Consider the following 22,225-nt stretch of genomic DNA (forward strand, 5'->3'; position numbering starts at 1 on the left):
GAGATCGCTCGGAGCACAGCTGGGCGTGGGGGCCGGGTGGGGGCCGCAGGGTCACCCGAACCCTCCGGGGTCGCCGCTCCCGCTCTCCCGCAGACTTTCCAACTTTAGAAGCTCATGACCGAGGGGCGTCCTCGGTGTGTTCCGGGCGGAGGGGAACAGGTCCCGCGGGAACTTCCTCGGGAGGGGACAGCGCGGCAAGGGGACCGGGGCTCTCGGCGGTTCCGCCGCCCGCCCGCGCGCACTGGGAAGGCAGCGGGGGCCGCGCTCAGCCGGGGGCCGCGCTCAGCCTGGGGCCGCGTGGAGGTTGGGATCGGAAGGAAGGTTCTGTCCCGGAACCACGCGGGGCCAAGCGTGGGAGGCCCTCTGACCCCTCTGGGGTCGAGTCTTCTCATGCAGAACTTCCTGAGTGCCGCCGGGGTGAGCCGAAGCTTCCAACCGGAACATGGCGCATCAATGTAGCAGCGAGGCCGCCGCCAAGCTGGGACGGGTCACTCTATGGAGGAAACTCTAGGAAAGAGACTTGAAGTGGACTTTAAGTGCAACTCCAGGATCGATTTGCTCCGAGTTGACTTTCGACATAGAGAAAACACCTAATACTTCGTGTAACAGGTCAGCAAATCAAACCGACTCCTGATGCAGGCGAATGTTGGCTTTGATATTTATTCATGGGAAGGGAAGAGAACGTTTTCCAACGTCCCCAACAGCTCATATCCGGACACAACTTTCACACACACTTTTCGGCGCTGGGAAAAATTCCCACAGCCTTTAACTCCCTGTTAATTTCTCCTGACCTTTCTCCAGCACTTTGGGAAGCGAGGGAAGAATTTTTCCTAAGGATAGTTCCTCAGAAACTATCTAACGATCCACCGATCGCGTTAACCTGCTGCCCGAGAGAGATCAACTCCCAGCAAAGAGTAAGAAGGAGACTTAAAGAAAAAAGTTCGCCAGCGATTTCCACTTAAACTTGCTAAACCCGTGCCAGTTCCGGAAGGTCCCCCCTCCGAGTCCCGGAGTGGGATGGGCGGGCATCTCCGACCAGACTTGCGCTTCAACCCCTTCCCTACTTCTAACGCGCGCACACACCACGATCCCGCCCGCGAACCATCTGGATGGGGACACGTGTCCACACACAGGGGCAAATGCAGCCGAGCCCGGCTCCTGGGGAACGAGTGCGGAAGTGTGTGCGGGCGCCGGGGTGCAGCGATCGGAGGGTCGGCGCTTTCCTGCGCGCGCGGTCTCTCCAGCATCCTTCCTCCCAGCTGCGCCTGTCACCAGCCCTTGGTTCCGCCCCTCCAGGCCCGCCCCTTGTCTCTCAGCCAATAGCAGCCCCCGATTGCTCTCCACCGCCCCCGAACCCTTTCCACACCCCCATGTTCCGGGAGCTGGTTGGCTGCCGAACCCTCAGCTAAGCGGCGGGATTTGCATGGCGCCCCGGGTTTCTGGTAGGTGGAGTGACCCATCACTCCCGGTGGCCGGGCCCGCCCACTCTGCCTCGGTCTCCGGCGCTCTTCCTGCGCAATCCTCCTTCGCAGCCTCCGCCGGTGAAGCGCCGGGGCTGCGCTCAGAGCTCGGTTCACGGGACCGCGAGGAGGCAGCCCCGGCGAGCGGCCGTGCGGCGAGCACAGTCCGGAGGGGTCGGAACGCCGGAGTGCAGAACTCTGCCGGCCCCGAGCGCGGCGTCGCAGCCCCAGGCCGGCAGTTGCCACCACCCGACCTTCGTTCCAGTTGTGGCTCCTCCCGGCAACATGTCAAAAGCCGCCGGCCGTGCAGCTGCCGCCGCCACCTGGGGCAGAGCAACAGCGGCGACCGCGGGCGCGCGGGGCCAATAAGCCGAACCCGCCGGCGTCCAGGGAACTCTCGCAGCGCTCCCTGCTCCGGCGGGCCCTGCGCCATGTGCTGAGCCATGCCCCTCGCCGCGCGCGCGGGCAGCGCATGGGGCAGCGCCTGAGCGGCGGCCGGTCCTGCCTCGATGTCCCCGGCCGGCTCCTGCCGCAGCCGCCGCCGCCCCCGCCGCCGGTGAGGAGGAGGCTCGCGCTGCTGTTCGCCATGCTCTGCGTCTGGCTCTACTTGCTCGTCTACTCGTGCGCCGGCTCCTGCGCCGCCGCGCCCGGGATGCTGCTGCTGGGCTCCGGGTCCCGCGCCGCCCAAGCCCCGCCGGCGGACGGGCCGCCCCCGAGGCTGCCGTTCCCGGCGGCGCCAGCCACCCAGTCGGCTGCGGGCGGAGAGGTGGCCGAAGGCGCCACGAGCCAGGAGGAGCAGAGCCCCGAGACGCCGGACTCCCCCAGCCCCATCTCTAGCTTCTTCAGCGGGTCTGGGAGCAAGCAGCTGCCGCAGGCCATCATCATCGGCGTGAAGAAGGGCGGCACGCGGGCGCTGCTGGAGTTCCTGCGCGTGCACCCCGACGTGCGCGCCGTGGGCGCAGAGCCCCACTTCTTCGACCGCAGCTACGACAAGGGCCTTGCCTGGTACCGGTGAGTGTCCCGGGCAGGGCCAGGGGCTCCAGCCGCGATCCTGACGAGGAGAGGACGCGGGCGTGGCATGTACACCGGGGAGCTGGCAGGGGTACAACTTCGGACCACCGGGGCGGGAAGGGGAGCCGAGCGACGACCGCGCGGTGCTGGCCCGCACCGCCGTACGGGGTGCGCTGGGCTCCGCTCTCGCCCCAGTCTGGAGACACTTCTCCAGAATATCTGGCGGCTCAGCGGCCCACGGTGCCTAGGGATTAATCCGGCGATCTTTCCTCAAGGAAGGAGGCCAGCAACTGGGAAGGTGCTCAGAAAAGCGCGCAACCCTCTAACTGCGGCTGCCTCCCAAACGAGTCTCGTGTTTTATTTTTCCTCTCGGGTCCGGGACGGTCTCCGCCCCAGACCAACTTCTAGAGCAGCTTCTGCTGTCCGGATGGGGATGGAGTGGGAGCGACGCCGTGCTGCGAAGGCCGCGGGGAGTCCCTTCACTTTCCGAAGGGGTCAGACCGCTCGCGGCCCGGCAGCCTGGGCTCCGGAGGGCGAGCGGGCAGGCGCGCGGCGCGTGGAGCGGTGCTGGTCCCTGTCGGGCAAAGGCGCGCACTGCAGCCGGCGGGAGGCGCGCAGCTTTGAAGGCTTCCAGGCGCCCGGGGCACGGCCCACGGGTTTCCGCCTCCCCCGCCCGGACGCTGAGAGACCCGGGGCAGGGTCGCCTGTCTCCGCGGGCCCTTGACGCGCCGGGGTGCAAAGAATATTATGGGTGCATGAATTTGAGAAATGCGGGTTGCGTGGGCTTCCGTAAACTCGGTTCTCGGGTCGGGTTATGGGTGCGGTTACAAAGGGACATTGCCCCTCCCCCCGGGGGGGGGGTCATAATCACGACCTCTTACCAAGGCCTCCCGCAGTCTTTGGGGGTGAGCGGTTGGGTTGGTTGAGCTTCTGGTGAGGCGCGGGTGAGCAAGGGATCCAGACTCCGGTGTCGGGAAGTCTCGTCGCCAACCAGGGGACCGGCCCTTCTCCCCGGTCACTGCCTCCGACCCCCACAAACATAACTCCCTCGACTCGCCGGCACCCCTCCAGGCCCAACCAGCCTGCAAGAGGCGGGGGATTTCGGAAAACAAAAGAAGAGAGTCGAACCAAACCCCATCCCCGCCCCCATCCCCTCTTTGGGGACCGGGAGAGCTCGAAAGATAAAAGGGAGCTGGGCGAGCGGATTAAAACCGCTCTCTCCCCAGCCTCGCCCTCCCCTCCCTTTTGTCCTAACGTTTTTATTATTGTCAGGAGTTGCCCAAGACTCGAGGTTTAGCCAGCCGTGACCATCACCCTTCCCACCGTCCCCAGGCCCTGGACACCGGTTGTTGAGAATGGTGGCTCTGGAGCCCGGCGCCTGGATGCTCGTCCCGACCCTGGCAGCTAGCGGGGGTCCTCGGCGCCCTCACCTGCGCTCCGGGCGGCGCGCGGAGGAGCGAGTGCGCCGGCGCGTGCGGGTGTCTGGCTGGCAGATGGGGGCCGCGCTAATTGCCGGCTATTGTCACCGACTGTATTGTTGTCATTATTCTAGCCACCACCGCTCCTCCTCCTAGGGGGATAACGATTCCGGGGGCTGGGCAGGCAGGCTTGTTACTAGCGCCCTCCAGGTAGAACCCTTCGGAGGCCGGAGGCAGTCTGGCGTTTTCGGAGATCAGACGCGCCGGGGGGGCGAGGCGGGGCGGGGCGCGGGCTGGGAGAACTGACAGGAAAAGAACTGAATCCTTAATGTCGGGCGGTTCCAGCAGCACCTGGGTAGGCAGTGGAAATCCCCACAGGAAGACTCGCGCAGGCTCCTGGGCGGCCGCCCTCCACCTGCCACGTTCCTTTTGATTGACTCAAAATGCTTAATAAAGAACGAAGTCGCCCTGGAAAGGCTGGCCGCGCGCCTGCAGCCGCTCGCATCGTGGCCCCCGAGGTGGCTGGGCTTGGGGGACGCGGGGGCTTGGCCGGGCCTCGGGGCGGGAGGGGGCAGAGGGGGCGGGCGGAAAGGCCTTTCCCCCGGTAGTCACCTGGCTACACTGATGGGCCAGACTGTCCGGCCCGGAGGCCCAGCGCCCGCGGCGATGACCCCGCGGAGCGCGGCGGGAGGAGAAAACTATAAACATCGCAGCTCACCCCCAAAGCTGGGTTCCGGGACTGCCTCGATCCTCGCGGGGCGTGGCCGCAGGGTTAGTGGATTAAGGAATCTTTTCAATGCCATCTGCTTACTTACAACTTTTAAATTAACTTGGAATATTCTGAATGTCTGGGCAAATATGTGGACTTGATTATTTTGAAGGCGGCCGTTTTAACTTGAAAAGCAGACCACACCGGGAGAAGCAGCCTAACCCAGAAGGCTTTTCCTAAAATCCGGTGTCCAGGGAGCAAGCCCCCTTCTTCCCCCGCCCCGCGGAGTTCTGTCCGCGGGCCCCAGTCTCCTCGCTAGAGGAGCTCTGCTCAGCTCGGTCTGTGCCATCAGACACTGGATTGGAGAAGAGTATAAATAATAATTAGCCGGCGTTGCAGTTCAGAAGCAAGTAGTTAAATCCTCAAAGCTGGAAAATAGGAAACAGGGGAGACATTCCGAGCGCAAGGATGGATGTTTGAATCCAAGGGTCAGCATCGGTCATGGGTTGGAGAAGGAGATTCTGCCTGTGTCTGAGCGGTTAGTAAGTTTCAGGGACTGATACACAGCGCGGGTGCGGGCCTAACCGGTAACCCAAGGCCTGGGCAGATTTGCTTGAAGGCTCCCAAGTTGATTGTAGTTCCTTTGCCATGGCAAAACGAGACACCGGGCGGGATCGTGGTGGGATGGAGCCCACAATGGTGGTGATGCGGAGCTGACCTGCCATCCACCAGAAGTCGGGAAGTTTGCCACGTCCTTCGTGGGTGCGTGCTCAGTCACCGCTTTTTTCACTGCTGCCCTTCAACCTAAGAGTTTGTTTTAGTCTGGGATGCAAACTCTTCTGGGTTTACTTTTCCAGTTCATCACTCAGCTTACTCTTGAATCTGGCCTCCCAAATTTAGCAGGTACTTATGTGGATCCCACCGGAGGGGCTTATCAGGACTTCTGGTGAAACTGGCCCTTACCTTCTGTTGCAGGGGGTGATATTGTTTGAAAAACAGAGACAGGTGGTTCAAGAGAATCTCACACTTGCCAAGGTGGAGAAACACCCACCGGGAACATTTAGGCTTTCAACATTGATTTAAACTGTGAACAGTCAGTCAGTACTGTCTGGCTGTTTGCAACCCCCATGGACTGTAACCCTTCAGGTTCCTCTGTCCATGGGTTTTCCCAGGCAAGAATACTGGAGTCGGTAGCCATTTCCTTCTCCAGGGAATCTTCCTCATCCAGAGATGGAACCCAGGTCTCCTGTATTGCAGGCAGATTCTTTATCATCTGAGCCACCAGAGAAGCTCAAAATTAAGTATATATTCTTTAATAAATTTCTCTTTTTGATTTGGTTTAGGTTTCGTAGATTGTCACAAATTTGAATGACCTCAGTTTGGGATTTAAGTTAGCCAAATATAGTGTAACTTTTTTTTTTTTTTAATATATGGAAATATTCCTTAGACTTTCCACCTTGACTCTTCTTTCCATGTTTGGCTATAAAAACTAAACTGACATTTTAATGCTGTGGCCACATTAAAAAAAAAAAGTGCAGTGTGTGTAGTTTAGTACGGTTGGCAGCTAACACTTACTGAATGTTTTCCCTATGTGCCAGGAACTGTTTCAGGTTTTACAGGATTAGCAAATTTAATCCTCATCATGATCCTGGGAAGCCTGTACTTTTGCAGATGAGAAAACACAGGCACAGAGAGGTTAAGACACTGGCCTGAAGTCTCACAGCTAGAAAGTGGCAAAGCTTACACCAACCCAGGAGTCCTGCTGCAGAGGCCACTCTGTGCCATTCTCCCTTGCTTAAGCGACAAAACGTGATATTGGTCATACATGATGAATTCATAACTGAGTTGCTGAGTTGTTTTTTTTTTTAAGGGTTTGAGTTTTCTGTTGTACCTCCAGTGACCTCAATGAGGGTTGCTCACTTTGTCATTCAGCATAAAAAGAAGACTAGCTCCAGAACAGGATAGTAATAGTAAGGACATCCAGAGTTGGTTTATAACCAAAGTGAGGGTAATTACATCACCCGCGCAGTTTCCTTTCTCTGCCTGTACCAGACAGTGAGAATCAATGGAGTCACTAAAATGACAAAAATATCCCCAGGCATAAAGACGGAGAAAACATGACAAGTGTCCCCACTGAAAGTAAATTTATTCTCCTCCATTTGTCCTCTTTTAAGGCTGGGAGATGTGGGAGAACACAGGTTTAAAGGAGATGTTCCGGAAACTCCTGGAATGAATTTATTCATTTAAAAATGTACCGTGTTTCAAATTAAGACTTAAAACATGGGCTTCTTAGCCAGAAGACCATTACAGAACTTACATTTTGAGTAGAGTGCTTTAATATTAGAATCTAAAACCCAGTAACTTCAGAAATCTCTGTCTGGAAAGCTTATACCTGAAAATAGCAACTTTCCCTACATTTTAAATTTAACAAATGCTGAGAAAACTAATTTCTCTCCTCTTTATCTAGTCTGTTTTCAGAAATTTGGTGGCAGACTGTTTCTGTCTTCCCTAAGGGAACTTTAAGATAAGACCTGATTGGGGATAATCTTTTTTGAAGTAATTGCATTTTTTCATTCCAGGTTAAATCAAATATGCAGCTCACTTCAAGCTGCTGAGTGAAGATCAAAAATCTACATTTCTATGCAACAATTTGAAATACAAACCATCTTGTTACAAAGCTGTCAAGATTTATTAGCAAGACAGTGTAGCATGTGTTGGATTCTGTTTTCAATTAGGCACCTAAATTAGACCATAAAATGGTTGATTAATCTTTTACAAGTTGAGGGGAAAACATAACATAAATTAACCTAATCATAAGTGTTTTCCCAGATGCTCTGAGTTAATAAAATAGTCAATATTAAATAGCAACCTATTTGTTTTAGGTAAATAAAATGCTGAAGTTCATGAATTAAATTACACTTATTATTTTCCAAATGATATGCTATTATTGAACTCATCTCTAAAAATCAGGTTGCAACCCACGTTATTAAAAATATGTATCAAAATAGAATACTACAATTTGACTAAGCTACTAAACTAGATTTTGCTTTTTTAATGGAGCCGGATTATTGAAAATTTTCAACTTAATGTAGACTAATATTTTCTTTCCCAGCTAAAGTTGTGTTTATTGCTAGATAGTTTTTAAAATAACCCATCACAAGCTTCTGTTTTTTTTTTTCCTGCTTTGCTGTTATTATTTTTTTGTCTGAAGAAAAACTTTTGATAGTTTGAAAAATCAATATGTCACAAAAACTCACTCCAGATATATATGCTGATATACTGTTTTGTTGAAAATGTTGTAAGACATAAGGTTTTCTGATTATATGAGATGACTCTTTGAATCACCAAAATTATTTAGAATTAAAAGAATTAATTAAAAGAAATTAATCACCAAGAATTAAAAAAAAGAAAAAAGCATTTATTTAAAGCTTCAAGACTGAACTACATGACCAGGGCTGCCTGCCCATGGCTTTCTATGTCAGTAGTTTTTGAATACTTTATACTCTTAATTCTATGAACATGGAAATTAAGTTGATTGACAGAAACACAAAATGTCCAGTCTCAAGGCACAGCATAATGAGCACTTCTTTTGCTGTGAATAGACTTAGTTCCCAAATAGAGTGCTACTTCTCTCTTTTAACAGTCAGTGATTCCAGAGAGTAAGGGAAATTTCAGTGCTAAGCTGTTGGGATAGTCAGACATCTCAGCAAAATGAATTCCCCAAGTATGTGGCATATTTTCAAGGGTAATGAATACAATATGCTGCCTACCTCAAATGAAAACATTTACCATGACCAAAAAGAAATAAGATACTGATATCTTTGAAAACTCTTTGGGAATAGAATGTGAAACTTTAAAATATATATTTAAAAGATGACATTGTTAGAACTCTCATTCTCCTCAAACTATACCAAAGTAAAACTAACATCAAATAAAACTGATATTAGTGTATGTTGCTTTTTCTTTTGGATTTTAGATTTGGGGAAAAGTTTAGGATGTTAGGAGCAATTACCAGCTTACTGATAGATTAATGAATAATTTTCATTCCAGCCAAAAGACTGTGAAAATACATTTAATGCTAATAAAATCCCCCATTAATTTTCTCAGTATGGAGATAAGAGTGACATTGGTTTCCTTTGTATTATATCTGAAATTCTTCCCTAAATACCCATTTTGTGACTTGAAAAATATTAAAAGTAGCCTAAGTTTACTGGGGCATTAAAAAATTGTGCTTCACTGTGTCAAGTATGAAGCATTTTTAAATTGCAAAGCTTAAGTGCAGTTTGTTGCCTCCCAAAGAGAGCTGTTTTAAAAATTATGAGTCCAGGTCTGGAGAGAGAGAGCTGGCATAAAGAGTACTACCAGCAAGGCATTTATATTTTCTGTTGCATTTTAAAAGTGTGTGTGTGTGTGTGTGTAGACAAGAATTTGCTGTGACTTTAAGTTGATACATTTGTTACAGAACAGATAAACTCTTGGCACAAAATACTTTTGTCCTAACTATCGCAGATGTGTTAAGGCTCTAATTTTTGCACACTGCATTTGAGCCGAAGCTAGATGACTGCCAAGGGGTCACGTCTTTTAAACTACCCTTTGAGTAGATGTGAATGATGCCATATGCGCTCATCACGCAACTTGGGAGCACATGATCCAGAATTCCTGTTTTTTCCCCCAGATCTTTGCCACACAATACTTAACAGGATTATACTTGCTTAGAAACTCACAAAATTTGGAAAGATAGTTCTGGGAAACATGAAGCTTGGGGCAACAAACGGAGAGTGGAAGGAAAAAAGGTACATATACATTGGGAAGGTAAGATTTTTCACGCACACTCGACTTAATGAATGGGGGCGGGAGGGAGGGTCTGGTGACAGAAGTGGCCAACAAGTCCCAGCAGGCCCGACAGGCCACGTGTCTGCTCTCTGGCAGCCATAGCGGTGTTTGCGAGGAGCCCCCGGATCTAGAGGGGGTGGGCGATCCGCAGTCAAGGGCGCGAGACGCGGCTCCTTGGCCGGCTGGCCTCGGGGACTAGAGCGCACGGCCCCTGGGTCGCGTGGGACCCCCGCATCTGGTCGGAGGAAGCAGATGGCGGCGCCGCCTCGTGTCGGGGGCGGGGCCCGCGGCCCGGCTGCCCCTCGGCCCAGCGGGTCGCCGGCCGCGGCCACGTGACCAGCCGAGACGCCGCGCTCCGGCTTCACCTGTTGGGCGCAGCTGGGTCAAGCATCCCGCGCTCGCAGCGGGTGGTGCCGGCGGGCCTGAACCCACGCTGATTGGCCCGAGCAGGAGCCGGGAGGCCAATGGTAGCCCGTCTTAGGGGTGGCCCCGCCCAGAGTGGGGCGGGCCCGTCTGCGGCAGGGCCGGGCTTCCTAGCTGCTGCGCATCTTTCCCGCGATCGTCGCAGATGCTGTGAGCCGCTTTACAAACTGGGCTTTACTGCTGATCTGGGTCTCTTAGAACATTTGCCTCTGTTGGGTGGAGCAGTGAGGACGCCGGAGTCTGAGTCTGCCTTTCCATTGTCCTCGGTGTCGGACGTGTGTCTGAATGAATGAATTCTGTACATCTGGGTGTGGAAGCTTTGTCTTTTTAGGGCCTTATTGTGGGTGAGGAAGAGAGTGGGACCTTTTTCAACCTGCATGGTTCTTTGCTTGCTTCTCCTCACCACCACTCCTCACCTTTCTCTTTTGGGGATGGGATGGGGTGGGCTGGGGAAGAAATACGTAATTCTCAGTTCATTGACTTCTATAAGGGATATTTAAAATGCAATTCAGCAAGTAGAAAACCAAAAATAGGTTCATTCCTATAATGTGACCCTTTAAGTGACAGGATGAAGAGATGGAGAAGACTCCAAAGGACAGAGAGGAGGGCAAGGAAAAGCCAGTAATTCTCAGCCCCTTTACGAATCCTGGGTCTCTGCTGGACTGAGGTCAGGGCTGGTCCTCCCCAGCCCATCCCCACGGCGCCCTTGCGGTCCTCGGGGACACGCTGTCCCAGGCACTCTCGGTCTCTCTGCCCCTTGCCCGCAGCCTGCAGCTGCCTCTGCCTCTAAGGGGAAGGAATGTCTTCACCGGCAGCCTGGAAGCCGCCTTTCTGCTCCTCCAGCCACACCGGCGGGCATCTGGGGAGCGGGGTGAGGGGGGCCCTCACTAATAAGCTGACCTTGTTCAGGCAAAATCTGAGCTCCCCTCCTGATGAACTTTACACGGTGGCGCTGAGAATTCTGCTGTGGGTTTGGATGAGGGAAGTCATGGCTTTCTCAGGTGGCGCGCAATTGGTAAAGAATCCGCCTGCCAATGCAGGAGATGTAAGAGATACGGGTCAGGAAGGTCCTTTGGAAAAGGAAATGGCAACCTACTCCAGTGTTCTTGCCTGGAAGGTTTCATGGACAGAGGAGCTAGTGGGCTACACCCCATGAGGTAGGAAAGAGACACAGACACTGAGCACACACAGCTTTGTCCTGAAAGATTTTTCGGAGGTGCAGGAGATGGCCTGTCTTAAAAGTGCAGGAACTCATTTAGGCTGTTGCTTACTGCCACAGGAGATGCTGAAGGAACACAGGACTTGGCCCACATGTCCATTAAAGTAATCTCCCTGAGGGAGACCACACACCCAGCCGACAGAGAAAGGTAACCTCCAGGTCACTCCTGGTGCCTTTCCCTCATCCCCAGCTAAAAGGTCTCTCCCTACTAGTCCTCCTCCTTCTGGCTGGAAACCCTCCCCTTTCTCCCCCTTTCTCGCTGGAAACGCACCCTGGTTCAGCATGCCCAGCCATTCCAGTTGAATGCTGGTCCTTGCTCTGACTGTTTCGTTCTCCAGGCACTTAGCGTGTGCTGGTGCTGCAGTTAACACAGATCGACAAAGAAATAAACATCCTGTCCCAGCAAAGAGTGTTTATCGATGCCCAAGTATGTGTGTGTGATCTGGGGTAGGAGAGCAAGGTAAGGCGCTCTGCTCACATTGGCATGGACTTGAAATGCTTATTGGAAGAAGGGAAAGGTGACCATTTTAAGTCTTTTTCTATCGTCAATGAGGGCTTCCCAGGTGGCACTTGTGGTAAAGAATCTGCCTGCCAATGCAGGAGACACAAGAAATGCAGGTTCAATCCCTGGGTTGGGAAGATCCCCTGGAAAAGGAAACGGCAATCCACTCCAGTATTCTTGCCTGGAAAATTACATGGACAGAGAAGCCAGGAGTCCACAGGGTCGAAAAGAGTCGGACATGAATGAGCATACACTACACTACTACTTAGTCAATGAATAACACGTTCTTATAAATCATGTGCACCTTAAAACCTTACCCAGCAAACACTGACTTCGTTGTTGTTGTTTAGTTGCTAAGCTGTGTCTGACTCTTTTGACCCCATGGACTGTAGCCAACTAGGCTCCTCTGCCCAAGGCATTTCTTAGGCAGGAATCCTGGAGTGGGTTGCTGTGTCCTATTCCAGATGATATTCCAGATCGAACCTGTGGCTCCAGCCCCATTTCCTGCGTTGGCAGACGGATTGTGTACCACTGAGCCACTGTGCTTACTTTATATATAGAGGGAGAGAGCGCGCATTTATTTATTTGTTTATTTGCCACACTGTATGGCCTGTGAGATCTTAGTTCCCTGACTAGGGATTGAACCCTTGCCCTCTGCTATGCAAGTGTGGACTTAACTGCTGGACCACCAGGGAAGTCCTGGTTGAGTATTTCCTTTTAAAAATATATCCATAGTCTTTATTTTTTAGAGCAGTTTTAGATTCACAGCGAAATTGAGTGAAAACACTGTATACACCCTGCCTCTCACAAGTACCACACACTCCACCCACCATCAACCTGCAGCCCCAGAGCTGCACTTTTGTTCCCACTGATGAACCACCATCGTCCAAAATCCTTAGTTTGCATCAGGATTCACGTCTGATGTTACACATTTTCTGGTTTTTGACAAGTATATAATGACACATATCCATCTTTAGTGTGTCATACACAATAGCATCAATGGACATGAGTTTGAGCAAACTCTGGGAGATAGTGAAGGACAGGGAAGCCTGGCGTGGTGCAATCCATGGGGTCACAAAGACAGGACTTAGTGACTGAACGACAGCAGAACCGTATCAGTGCCCTTAAAATGCCCTGTTTGAGCATTTCCTTTTATCAAGGGCTCTCCCAGGCAGCACTTGAGGTCCCAGGGAAGATCAAGAGACATGAGCTTGTCCTTGAGGGGCCTGTGTTCGTCGGTGAACTAAAATCTACAGGTTCAAAGAGGTGTCAGAGCAAGTTCAGGACAAAAACCATTAGTCCTGTTGAACCACTAATACATCTAAAAATCATTGGAAGGAGACAAAGGAGTGTGTAATAAAATAGTGAAAATTAAGAAATGTGATTTTGTATTTCACTTTTCTGGGGATGTTCCAGAGAAAGCTGAGAAGAAGGAAGGAGAGGGGATGTCAGTTACTAGGTGATGCAGTAGGGAGAGAAAACAGATCCTCCTTAGTGAGCCAGGCATGCTGTGTGCCAGCCAGCGGCTGGAGCCTGTTTCATCTTAGCAGCCTGTTTCTTGTGTGACTTCCCCTAGTCTGCAGAGGAGGAAAGGGGCACTCACAGAGATGACCACTGTCATCCACCTGTGTCTGTAGGTGGCTCAGCCCCTTGAACTCAAGGCCTTCCCTTGAGGGCCCTTCAAACTCTACAACTAGGAGCTTCTCTCCCAGGCTGAAATGCAACAGGACATTCCTTCTGGAGCAGATTAAGCCCTGTCCTTTGTTGTTTCTTTCTACCCACCCCACCCCAAACACAGGCTTTTCTATATAAAAGGGTCCCCAAGATTATATTTTTTTCCCTTTTTCTGTCCCAGTTTATGCTCAGCCTGAGCCTTGTCTCTGTTGCAAAGACATTTGCATGGGTGCTGGTGGTTTTCATGCATGTCACCCCTGCACTGACCCCAGCCTCTGGCGTCATCCCCATGCCCTTCCGAGATAAGATCTTTATCTCTGATGCTCCTTTTCTGACCTCAGTCCCCCTCCATATCCCCATTCGCCAGCCCATCTCTTTCTTTCGCCTGTTCTGGAAGGTGCCCACCACGAGCAGAACACTCAGGTTCTTAGTTCTCAAGATGACTCTGAAACCCTCTGCGATCTTCTGCTACGTCATCATCTGACACCTGACCGCCCTTGCCCGCGCTCTGTACGCTCCCTGCTGTGTATCATCCCCAGTAGCTGGCAGGAGAAGGTCTTCCCCCAGAGCAGCCCTGGTCCATGGAGTTCCTACCCTCCACCAAGAACTAGGACCTTACTCTTCAGGTCATTAGCCCTGCTGTCACCACCCCTGACCCATGCCAGAACCACCACATGCATTGATCCTTCTGAATGACATCCTCTGCCTGCAAGCACCTGTCAACACATCTCACCCCAGCCCCAACACTGGGAGAAACTGTATAGAAATTGAAGCACCTGAAGGAATTCTGCTGTTTTAGCCACCTCTCTGCATGGCCTTGATTCCTGTATACTTTATCCAAAACATCCCTCCATTGTTTCCAGGAAGTGTACTCTCTTTTCCATATTATTTGAAGAAAATAATATGTAAAGAAAATAAATTTTATCTGTATATCTGATCTATATATGTGTGTATATTTACATATATATACTTAGGCTTGCCAGGTGGCTCTAGTAGTAAAGAACCCACCTGCCAATGCAGGAGGCACAGAGATGTGGATTCGATCCCTGGGTCGGGAAGATCTCTTGGAGGAGGGCATGACAACCCCCTCAAGTATTCTGGTCTGGAGAATCCCCATGGACAGAGGAGGCTGGGGGGCTATAGTCTCTGTGGTCTCAAAGAGTCAGACATGACTGAAGCAACTTAGCACATGCATATATACATCTGTATGTATTTCTTTGGTAACTTTTATTCATATGCATGTGAAAAAGTGTACCGATCGTTAAGTGTGCACTCTGATGAATTTTCACAGGCCACATCCCTGTGTAATGGTGGTGCCGGAGTCCCCAGGGCCACACCCATACTCCCTTCTGGACACTGTTCCTGTACCAGGGATGACCACTGTCCCACCTCTTACCACTACTGATTGGTTCACCTGTTGATGGACTTAAAGTAAATGAAATCTTTGAATGAATATTTATCAGTTCAGTTCAGTCACTCAGTGTCCAGCTCTTTGCGACCCCATGGACTGCAGTACGCCAGTCTTCCCTGTCCATCACAAACTCCTGGAACTTACTCAAACTCATGCCTGTTGAGTCAGTGATGCTATCCAACCATCTCATCCTCTGTCGTCCCCTTCTCCTCTTGTCTTCAATCTTTCACAGCATCAGGTCTTTTCCAATGAATCAGTTCTTCACATCAGGTGGCCCAAGTATTGGAGTTTCAGCTTGAGCATCAGTCCTTCCAATGAATATTCGGGATTGATTTCCTTTAGGATTGACTGGTTTGATCTCCTTGCTGTCCAAGGGACTCTCAAGAGTCTTCTCTAACACCCCAGTTCAAAAGCATCAATTCTTCAGCACTCAGCCTTTATAGTCCAACTCTCACATCCATACATGACTACCAGAAAAAGCATAACTTTGACTATACAGACCTTTGTCGGCAATATTTATAGTGTTTTAAAAACATGCAAATTTATTGCCGATGTTGACAGATTTGGAGATGGCACATACGAATGCAGATTTTCTGTTCTTTTAACTTTGACTTTATATTGGAGCATAGTTGATTAGCAATGCTGTGTTAGTTTCAGGTATGCACAGTGATTCAGTTATGCATGTATCTATTCTTTTTCAAATTCTTTTGCCATGTAGGTTATTACACAGTATTGAACAGAGTTCCCTGTGATATACACTAGGTCTTTTTGGTTATCTATTTTAAATATAGCAATGTGGGACTTCCCTGGTGGTCCAGTGGTTAAGAATCCACCTGCTAATGCAGGGAACCTGGGTTCAATCCCTGGTCCAGGAAGATCCCACATGCCGCAGGGTGGTTAAGCCCACGTGCTTAGAACTGATGCTAAGCAAGAGAAGGCTCTGCGTTGAGAAGCCCGCGCGCCCCAGCTAGAGAGTAACCCCCGCTCGCCACAACTGGAGAAAGCCCAGGCACAGCAATGAAGATCCAGCACAGCCAAAACGACACCCCTGCCAAAACCCCTTCCCTTTAGGAAAATAAATAGAGCAGTGTGTGCATATCAATTCCAAACTCCCAGTCTGTCCTCCCACCCCCAGTTTTCTGTTTTTGAAGAGGGATCTGACAGTTCTGGGCTTGCCTTCCTCACAGCAGCAGCTGGCTGGAGCTGGAGAACAGCTGGGTCTGTGAACTGGGGTGGGGCACGCGTCTGTCTCTCCCTTGAACACAGTCCACACTGTTCCTTATTGTCTCACAGTCGGATCTGACTACTAGCTTCTTTCGCCAGCTTCCATCGCTGTGCCCTCGGCAGGCTAATTGCCGGTTCAGCTTTCCAAGAAGCTTATGATGTCTATTTTCAAAGGTAAGGGCTCGTCTCTGTGCTATTTATACAGAGCAGGATGTCTGATGATGCTGGGCGAAGGGGCGAGGCTGTTTTGCACCCTGCCTGGTCCAGGGTTGCCCCCATGGTCTCCATCTGTGTTATCGTCACCCCAGGCTGACTGCTCTCCCCGCACAGAAGCCTGAGAAGTAACTGCAGGGCCATGTGGAAACACTGGCAGCCTTGAGCCGCAAACAAAGCCGATAGCCTTTTTTCTTAACATGCATTTTCCCCTCTTTGTGTCAGGGCCAAGGAGGGGACACTTAGAAGTCTTCTTTGGTGTCCCAGCGCTGGAAACGAAGGAAACTTTCAGATTGGGTGTCGCTGGCAAGGGAGATGAGTGAGACCTTTTACAGAGTGAGATGGGGATTAGGTTCCCTGTTGGTACAAACCTTCAGTTACAGGAGGGTGGATCTGCATTTCCCTCCGTGCGCTCTGCTTGCTCCAACGACCTTGTTATCTCCTGATGCACTTAGCAAGGACCCCTCCTCGTCTTGGGTGAAATCCGAGTGCCTGTGTGCATGGCCCCTTCACCCCGCCTGGAGGTGGGAGAGGAGTCTGGCTAGGGCATTTCCCATGGTCTGGAGGTGAACAGTTTCACACCATAGTGGGGTCCTCAAAGGTGTATTCTTGACTAGCTTTTCACTCTTATCACACTTCCTTTCCTATAAAGTTACATATCTTTTACCGGGACACTTAATACCCACCTTCTCTTTCTATGGGGCTGTGAGCATCAGGCAGTAATGACACAGCCTTCCTGCCAAGTCATGACCGGAGTGTCTGGGTGGCCATCCTAATGGGACTTCCCTCGTGATTTGATTGCATCCACCAGACCGTTTGGAACACCTGGGATGGGCCAAGTGGTGTGAAAGTACTTGGAAAAATTAGATGTTAAACTGTTGTTAGTCACTTCAGGGAGCTCATGGTCTTATGCAATGGGCCGTAGTGATAGATAATATAGAACAAAATGAGAAATGCCAGAGGAACAGAGAGAAAAGGGCCCAAAGGAGAGGTCACTGTTGAGCTGGGCTTTGATGTATGCATAGGAGTTTGTTGGCTGATTATCCCAAAAAGCATTCAGGGTAGAGCCGCTCTGTGGAAAAGGCCCAGAGGCCCAGAGCAAGGCCTGGTTGAGTGCTACGGACACATTGGGGATGGGGAGAGGGTGCAGGAAGCTGGCTTAGAGGCAGAATGTTATGTTGAAGCTGGGCCTTCAACTCACTAGGAGATTTGGGAGTGAGCAGAGCCTCCCATACTGAAGAAATTCAGACTTTATACAAATTATGCATGAATCATATGAATGTATTTTTAAGGAAAATGAAATGATTTGGTCTTTCCAAAGCAGAGAAAGCAAGAAATGTATATGGATGCTTTTCTGGGGTGGACAACACACAGCCCCACTGGATGGTTTGTGCGAGGCTCTTGGAATTCCATGATGAGTCTGTGTCTCCGTGGTGCTCAGGAGGAGGACCAGAAGCCAGCATTCGTCTCTGGGGACTTGGATGACTGTCCCAAAGGGCTTTGGGGGAAAGACAGCCTTTCTTCCCAAGTCCCAACTGGATTGCAGATGTGGGGAAGGAACAGATGGCTGCAGCCTACAGGCAGGACCGCCCACCCCCTCCTCTAGTTCCTGGTTCTGCAGCGTGGTCAGCCCTGTCATCCCTCTGGAGTGAGGTTCTGAGCAAGCAGAGAAAGCCAGGGGAAGACGCCATGTGGCCCCTGCTCCCTGGCCCTACTGGGTAGGGCTAACCCTGGCCATTGTCTCAGAACCTGGGCGGATCTGAGAGAAGCATTCTAGGCTCCTGGTTTCCAGCGTCTTCAAAGTGATATAGTCCTATTCCCACCACTTACCGTGAAGGAACTCAGTTAAGCTTGGGAGTGGCCCATGTTGGCTTATAAAAGTGATGGGAGTTATCGATCAAGCCTGGCTTAGAATTGCATTTCCCTGATCCAGAGGCTATTTCAGTTTAGAAAACCAGAGCCAGAGGTCAAGGGGTGGATCCAGGAGAGTCTGGCCAGGGGCTCTGTATAAGGGGGCTGCCAACGTGACCAGTGTCGGACCCTGTGCGCCGGCCCCGTCTCTCTCCATCCGTCCCCTCCGGGGGGATGTTCTGTCACTCATGGTTATTTTTAGGGTTGTTTTCTTACAGTCCCAGCTGGAAACAGAAGTAGGGAACAGGCCCGTGGCTTTGTGTGTGTGTGTTCTGTTAAAGGAGCATTTGTGCGGGAGAGAGAATGAGTGCCAGTTTCCTCGAGACTCAAGCTTGCATGTGTTTTGAGAACCTACCCCAGATGGTATCTTCGGGGGACTCTTCATTAGCGGATGGGAAGTGCCAGGGCTTGGCACCTAGGGGCGTGTATCCTCCATGGTTGCTCACCCCCTAGCTGTGGCAGATGGGAGGCAGGTCCCAGATGCTGGAGCTGTGGACCGGGCACTAGTGGGCAGCTGTGGTCTGGGCAGCAGGTAAAGATACTCTCCAGTGACAGCACCATTCAGGTTCAGCCTCACTCGTTAATAGCACGTGACCTCCCTGAAGAATTTGCTGGCTGCTGGTTGCTTGTCGATTACATTCTAATTGAGATTTGGGGCTGTTTTGTCTCGACTCTAAAATCCTTTGGCTTCTCTCTCCTCAGTGAAATCTCTCAAGAGGACCACCTGGGGGTGGGCCCACCTGGGGACCACCAGGCATTAGGGGTATCCCCACAAACCTGATGCTGAAGCTGAAGCTCCAATACTTTGGCCCCCTGATGTGAAGAACTGACACACTGGAAAAGACCCTGATGCTGGGGAAGATTGAGGACAGGAAGAGAAGGGGGCAACAGAGGATGAGATGGTTGGATGGCATCACTGACTCGATGGACAAGAATTTGAGCAAGCTTCAGGAGATAGTGAAGGACAGGGGAGCCAGGAGTGCTGCATTCGATGTGGTTGCAGAGAGTCGGATATGACTCGGCAACTGAAGAATAACCACAGCACAAACCCTGTGGATTGTGTCGTTTGGAAACCAGCTATGGGGACAGAGAATTCTGGACAAATCCAGTTGGTTTCACTTAGCTTGTGGTGTCCCTGGGTTAGAATGGCCACAGATGTCAGCTTTTTTCCTTATAGTTGCATATTGATTTTATTAATTTACTGAGCAGCTATTCTGTGCCAGACTCTGTGGATGCAGCCACTCACTGATCTCACAAATATTATTGACTGCCTATTTTGTCGGCTCTGATCCTGCCCTCCTGTCACTTACAGTCTACTAGGGAGATGGGTGAGAGACCGATGCGCAAGCAAACTACCAGAAATAGAAGATCCCCTGTGGTGATAGAAGCCATGAAGAGACATAAAACAGAGAGAGGGGATGGAGAGTTGTGGGGGAGAGGATGATGGGAGCAAAGGCTATTTTAGGCCTTTTTAAAGGAGTGATGTTGGGCAGAGACCTGAAGGAAGAAAAAGGATATCTGAGGTCCCTGGCGACAAGAGCAGGCCCCTGTGAGCAGCCACTGTGGTCGGAGATCAAAGAAAGAGGGCAGGTTAGGGGCAGAGAGGAGGCTCTCTGTGTTCTTAGCCTTGTTCTTAGTGTGAAGTGGTGCCCGTTGGGGTCTCTGTAAATGAGGGAGGGGACAGAGATTAGCCTATGATGTGGATATTGGGTATAGAATGTGCGAGCAAAGGCAGGGGTTGAGGTGGCTAAATACAGTCATGTGTAATGCAGGTAAAAAGAGAAGGATGCTCAAGGCAAAGAAATATTGCAGAAGAAGGAGTGATTAAATCTAAGTGGGAAGGAGCTTCCCTGGAAAGGCTTCAGAGAGAGGGTTTTGATGGAGGGGGGGTTGACGGATGAATAGGATTTCATGTGCAGACCAAGTAAGGAAGGAGGTCTTCTTGGCAGAAGGAACACACGTGAAAAGGCAATGAGGTTTGTGTGAAAAAGTGTCGTGGATGAGGGAAGGATCAGAGGAGGAGAAAGGAAGGTAAGGAAAACAGCATCAAGGGGACTGAGGTCTTTGGTGAGCAAGCCTTTAACAATCAGGGGGCAACTAGTACAGTTTATTGTGCATCTTTCTTTTCCTCTCTGTCAAGTATTTCAGCTTGGAAGAGGTATTTACAAGGTGCTGCTGAATAGTATGAAACAGGAATTGTTTTGCTGGTGATCAGAGAAGATGCCATCCAGAAAAAAAAAAAAAAAAAAGGCAAGCATTAGGAGCCTCTCAGGATGAGCTCAAAGGCCTGTATCCTCTTAGCTGCGTGCTTTTTGCCTGCCTGGATGGAGCCTGTCATTAGGGTAAAGCCCAAAGCCGTGTAATTAGAAATTCTACTTCTCGGCTCACGGACCTGTGGCAGGAACAGCCCTGCAAAGGCTGGTTCCTGAAATCTTAGGATCTGCATGGTCCCGGCTGCCAGAGCCAAAATGCCAAACCTGATAATTATGAGGTGGCTTTGCAAGCACACACCTGTTGTGAAGGTGCAGGCAGGACCTGCTGCCCCCTCACTGGGCAGACGACTGTGCATGGAGCATCGCCAAGGATGCTAGTTGTGTGTGTGTTTATCCTCTCCCTCCTCACCCTCCCCTCTCTTTCTAATCTTTCTTTCTTTCTAATCATCTGAACACTTGTTACTCTGTCTCTTTCTGAATGCCACATTCCTGACCATTTCGTCTCATGAAGCCACCTCTTTGGTTATTTCACTAGGAGCGGCCCTGGTGAACTGTGCTTTTCTCTGAAAACCAGAACCAAGAAAGTAGTCTTGCCCCTTTGGCTGTGTTGTTTTCCTCATCGTTCAGAAGAGACGCTGCACCAAGGGGCCCAGCTTGGAGGGTGGGAGTAAGCTGCTTGGGGGTGGTGTTGGGTGGTGGAGTTTTTTTCCCCAGGATGGTTCATCAGATACTTTCCACTCGACATTCCTGGTTTATAGCCAGGCTAATTTAATTTCCAGCCGAGAGGCGACTCCCCACATGATGGTAATCTCAAATAGTTAATGAGCTAGAAGAGGAGGCAGCCTATTGAGTTGACTCTTGGGGGCTCTGCTCTGTGGCTTCGCAGAACTAATTTATCAGACTGTTTTTCTTGGTTGAAGAGACTTGTTCAGCCTGGCACAGCTTTGTGTATCTCCCCGCTTCTAAAGATGGATTGAGCCATGACTGCTGGCCTCTGGACATTTAGAACCAGCTTGCTTTGCCTTCTGCACCTGGTTTGTTTAAAGAGAAGAAGGAGAGCAGAGTGGATGCAGCCTCTGTCTGTGGTACCTGAAAACACCTTGTGCGCAATCCTGGTTCTTTCTTTGTCCCCAGCAGAGTGGGGAGCAGAGCATTCTGGGCGAGCTGTATAGAACCATTTTGGTCTTTGAGGTTGGTCTTAGGATTTGGGGCAAGTGTTTTTTTCTCCTGCAGAATGCTGGAATTTGGAGAGATTTTTTTCTTTCTTGGCCTCACTGTGCGGCATGTGAGATCTTAGAGATTCCAGAGAACATAGCCCTTTCCCCAAATTCTCTGCAACCCCTAAAAGTGGGAGCACTCTGCTCTGAGGGCACGACTCTGAGATTTGCATGCCTGTTTTGCAGGCAGCAAGGGTAACGTTCTGTAATGATAATTAATAAGCCCCATTTCTGACCTGAGTGAGAGGAGAACCCTCTCTCTTCAGAGGAGGAGGGGCCCCAGGAAAAGGGGTCCTTTCCTGGATAGACACTGTATTTGTCTCATAAAGAAATCTCTCAGAATTACACATTCATGGAAACAGCTTAAGGAGATGTGGTATATACATATACAATAGAATATTACTCAGCTGTAAAGAAGAATGAAATTCTGCCATTTGCAACAACTTGGATGACCCTAGAGGGTATTATGCTGAGTGAAATCAGTCAATCAGAGAAAGACAAATACTGTATGATATCACTTTTATGTGGAATCTAAAAAATAAATAAACAAATGAAATTAATAAAACCAAAACAGACTCACAGAGAACAAACCAGTGGTTACCATTGGGGAGAGGGTGGGGGGAGGGGCAAGATAGGAGGAGGGGATTAAAAAGTACAAATTACTATGCACAGGAAATCTGGCCAATAGTTTATTATTACTTTAAATGGAGTATATGTATGAAAATACAGAATCACTATATTGTTTAACTATAACTTACATGATATGTATCAACTATGCATGCTAACG

At 50.5% G+C, this 22,225-nt stretch overlaps 1 protein-coding gene across 1 annotated transcript in view; it reads left to right on the top strand.

Moving 5' to 3' along the window:
* Positions 1 to 1,932: 1,932 nt before the first annotated feature.
* The window catches only part of HS3ST3B1 (heparan sulfate-glucosamine 3-sulfotransferase 3B1), a 39,696-nt gene continuing 19,403 nt past the window's right edge, over positions 1,933 to 22,225 (top strand). The window contains exon 1 of the mRNA XM_052658555.1: positions 1,933 to 2,471. Coding sequence (XP_052514515.1) covers positions 1,933 to 2,471 — 539 coding nt within the window. The remainder of the gene's footprint in view (positions 2,472 to 22,225) is intronic.

The sequence above is a fragment of the Budorcas taxicolor genome, chromosome 19, assembly GCF_023091745.1.
Source record: "Budorcas taxicolor isolate Tak-1 chromosome 19, Takin1.1, whole genome shotgun sequence".
In the NCBI taxonomy this organism is placed as follows: Eukaryota; Metazoa; Chordata; class Mammalia; order Artiodactyla; family Bovidae; genus Budorcas; species Budorcas taxicolor.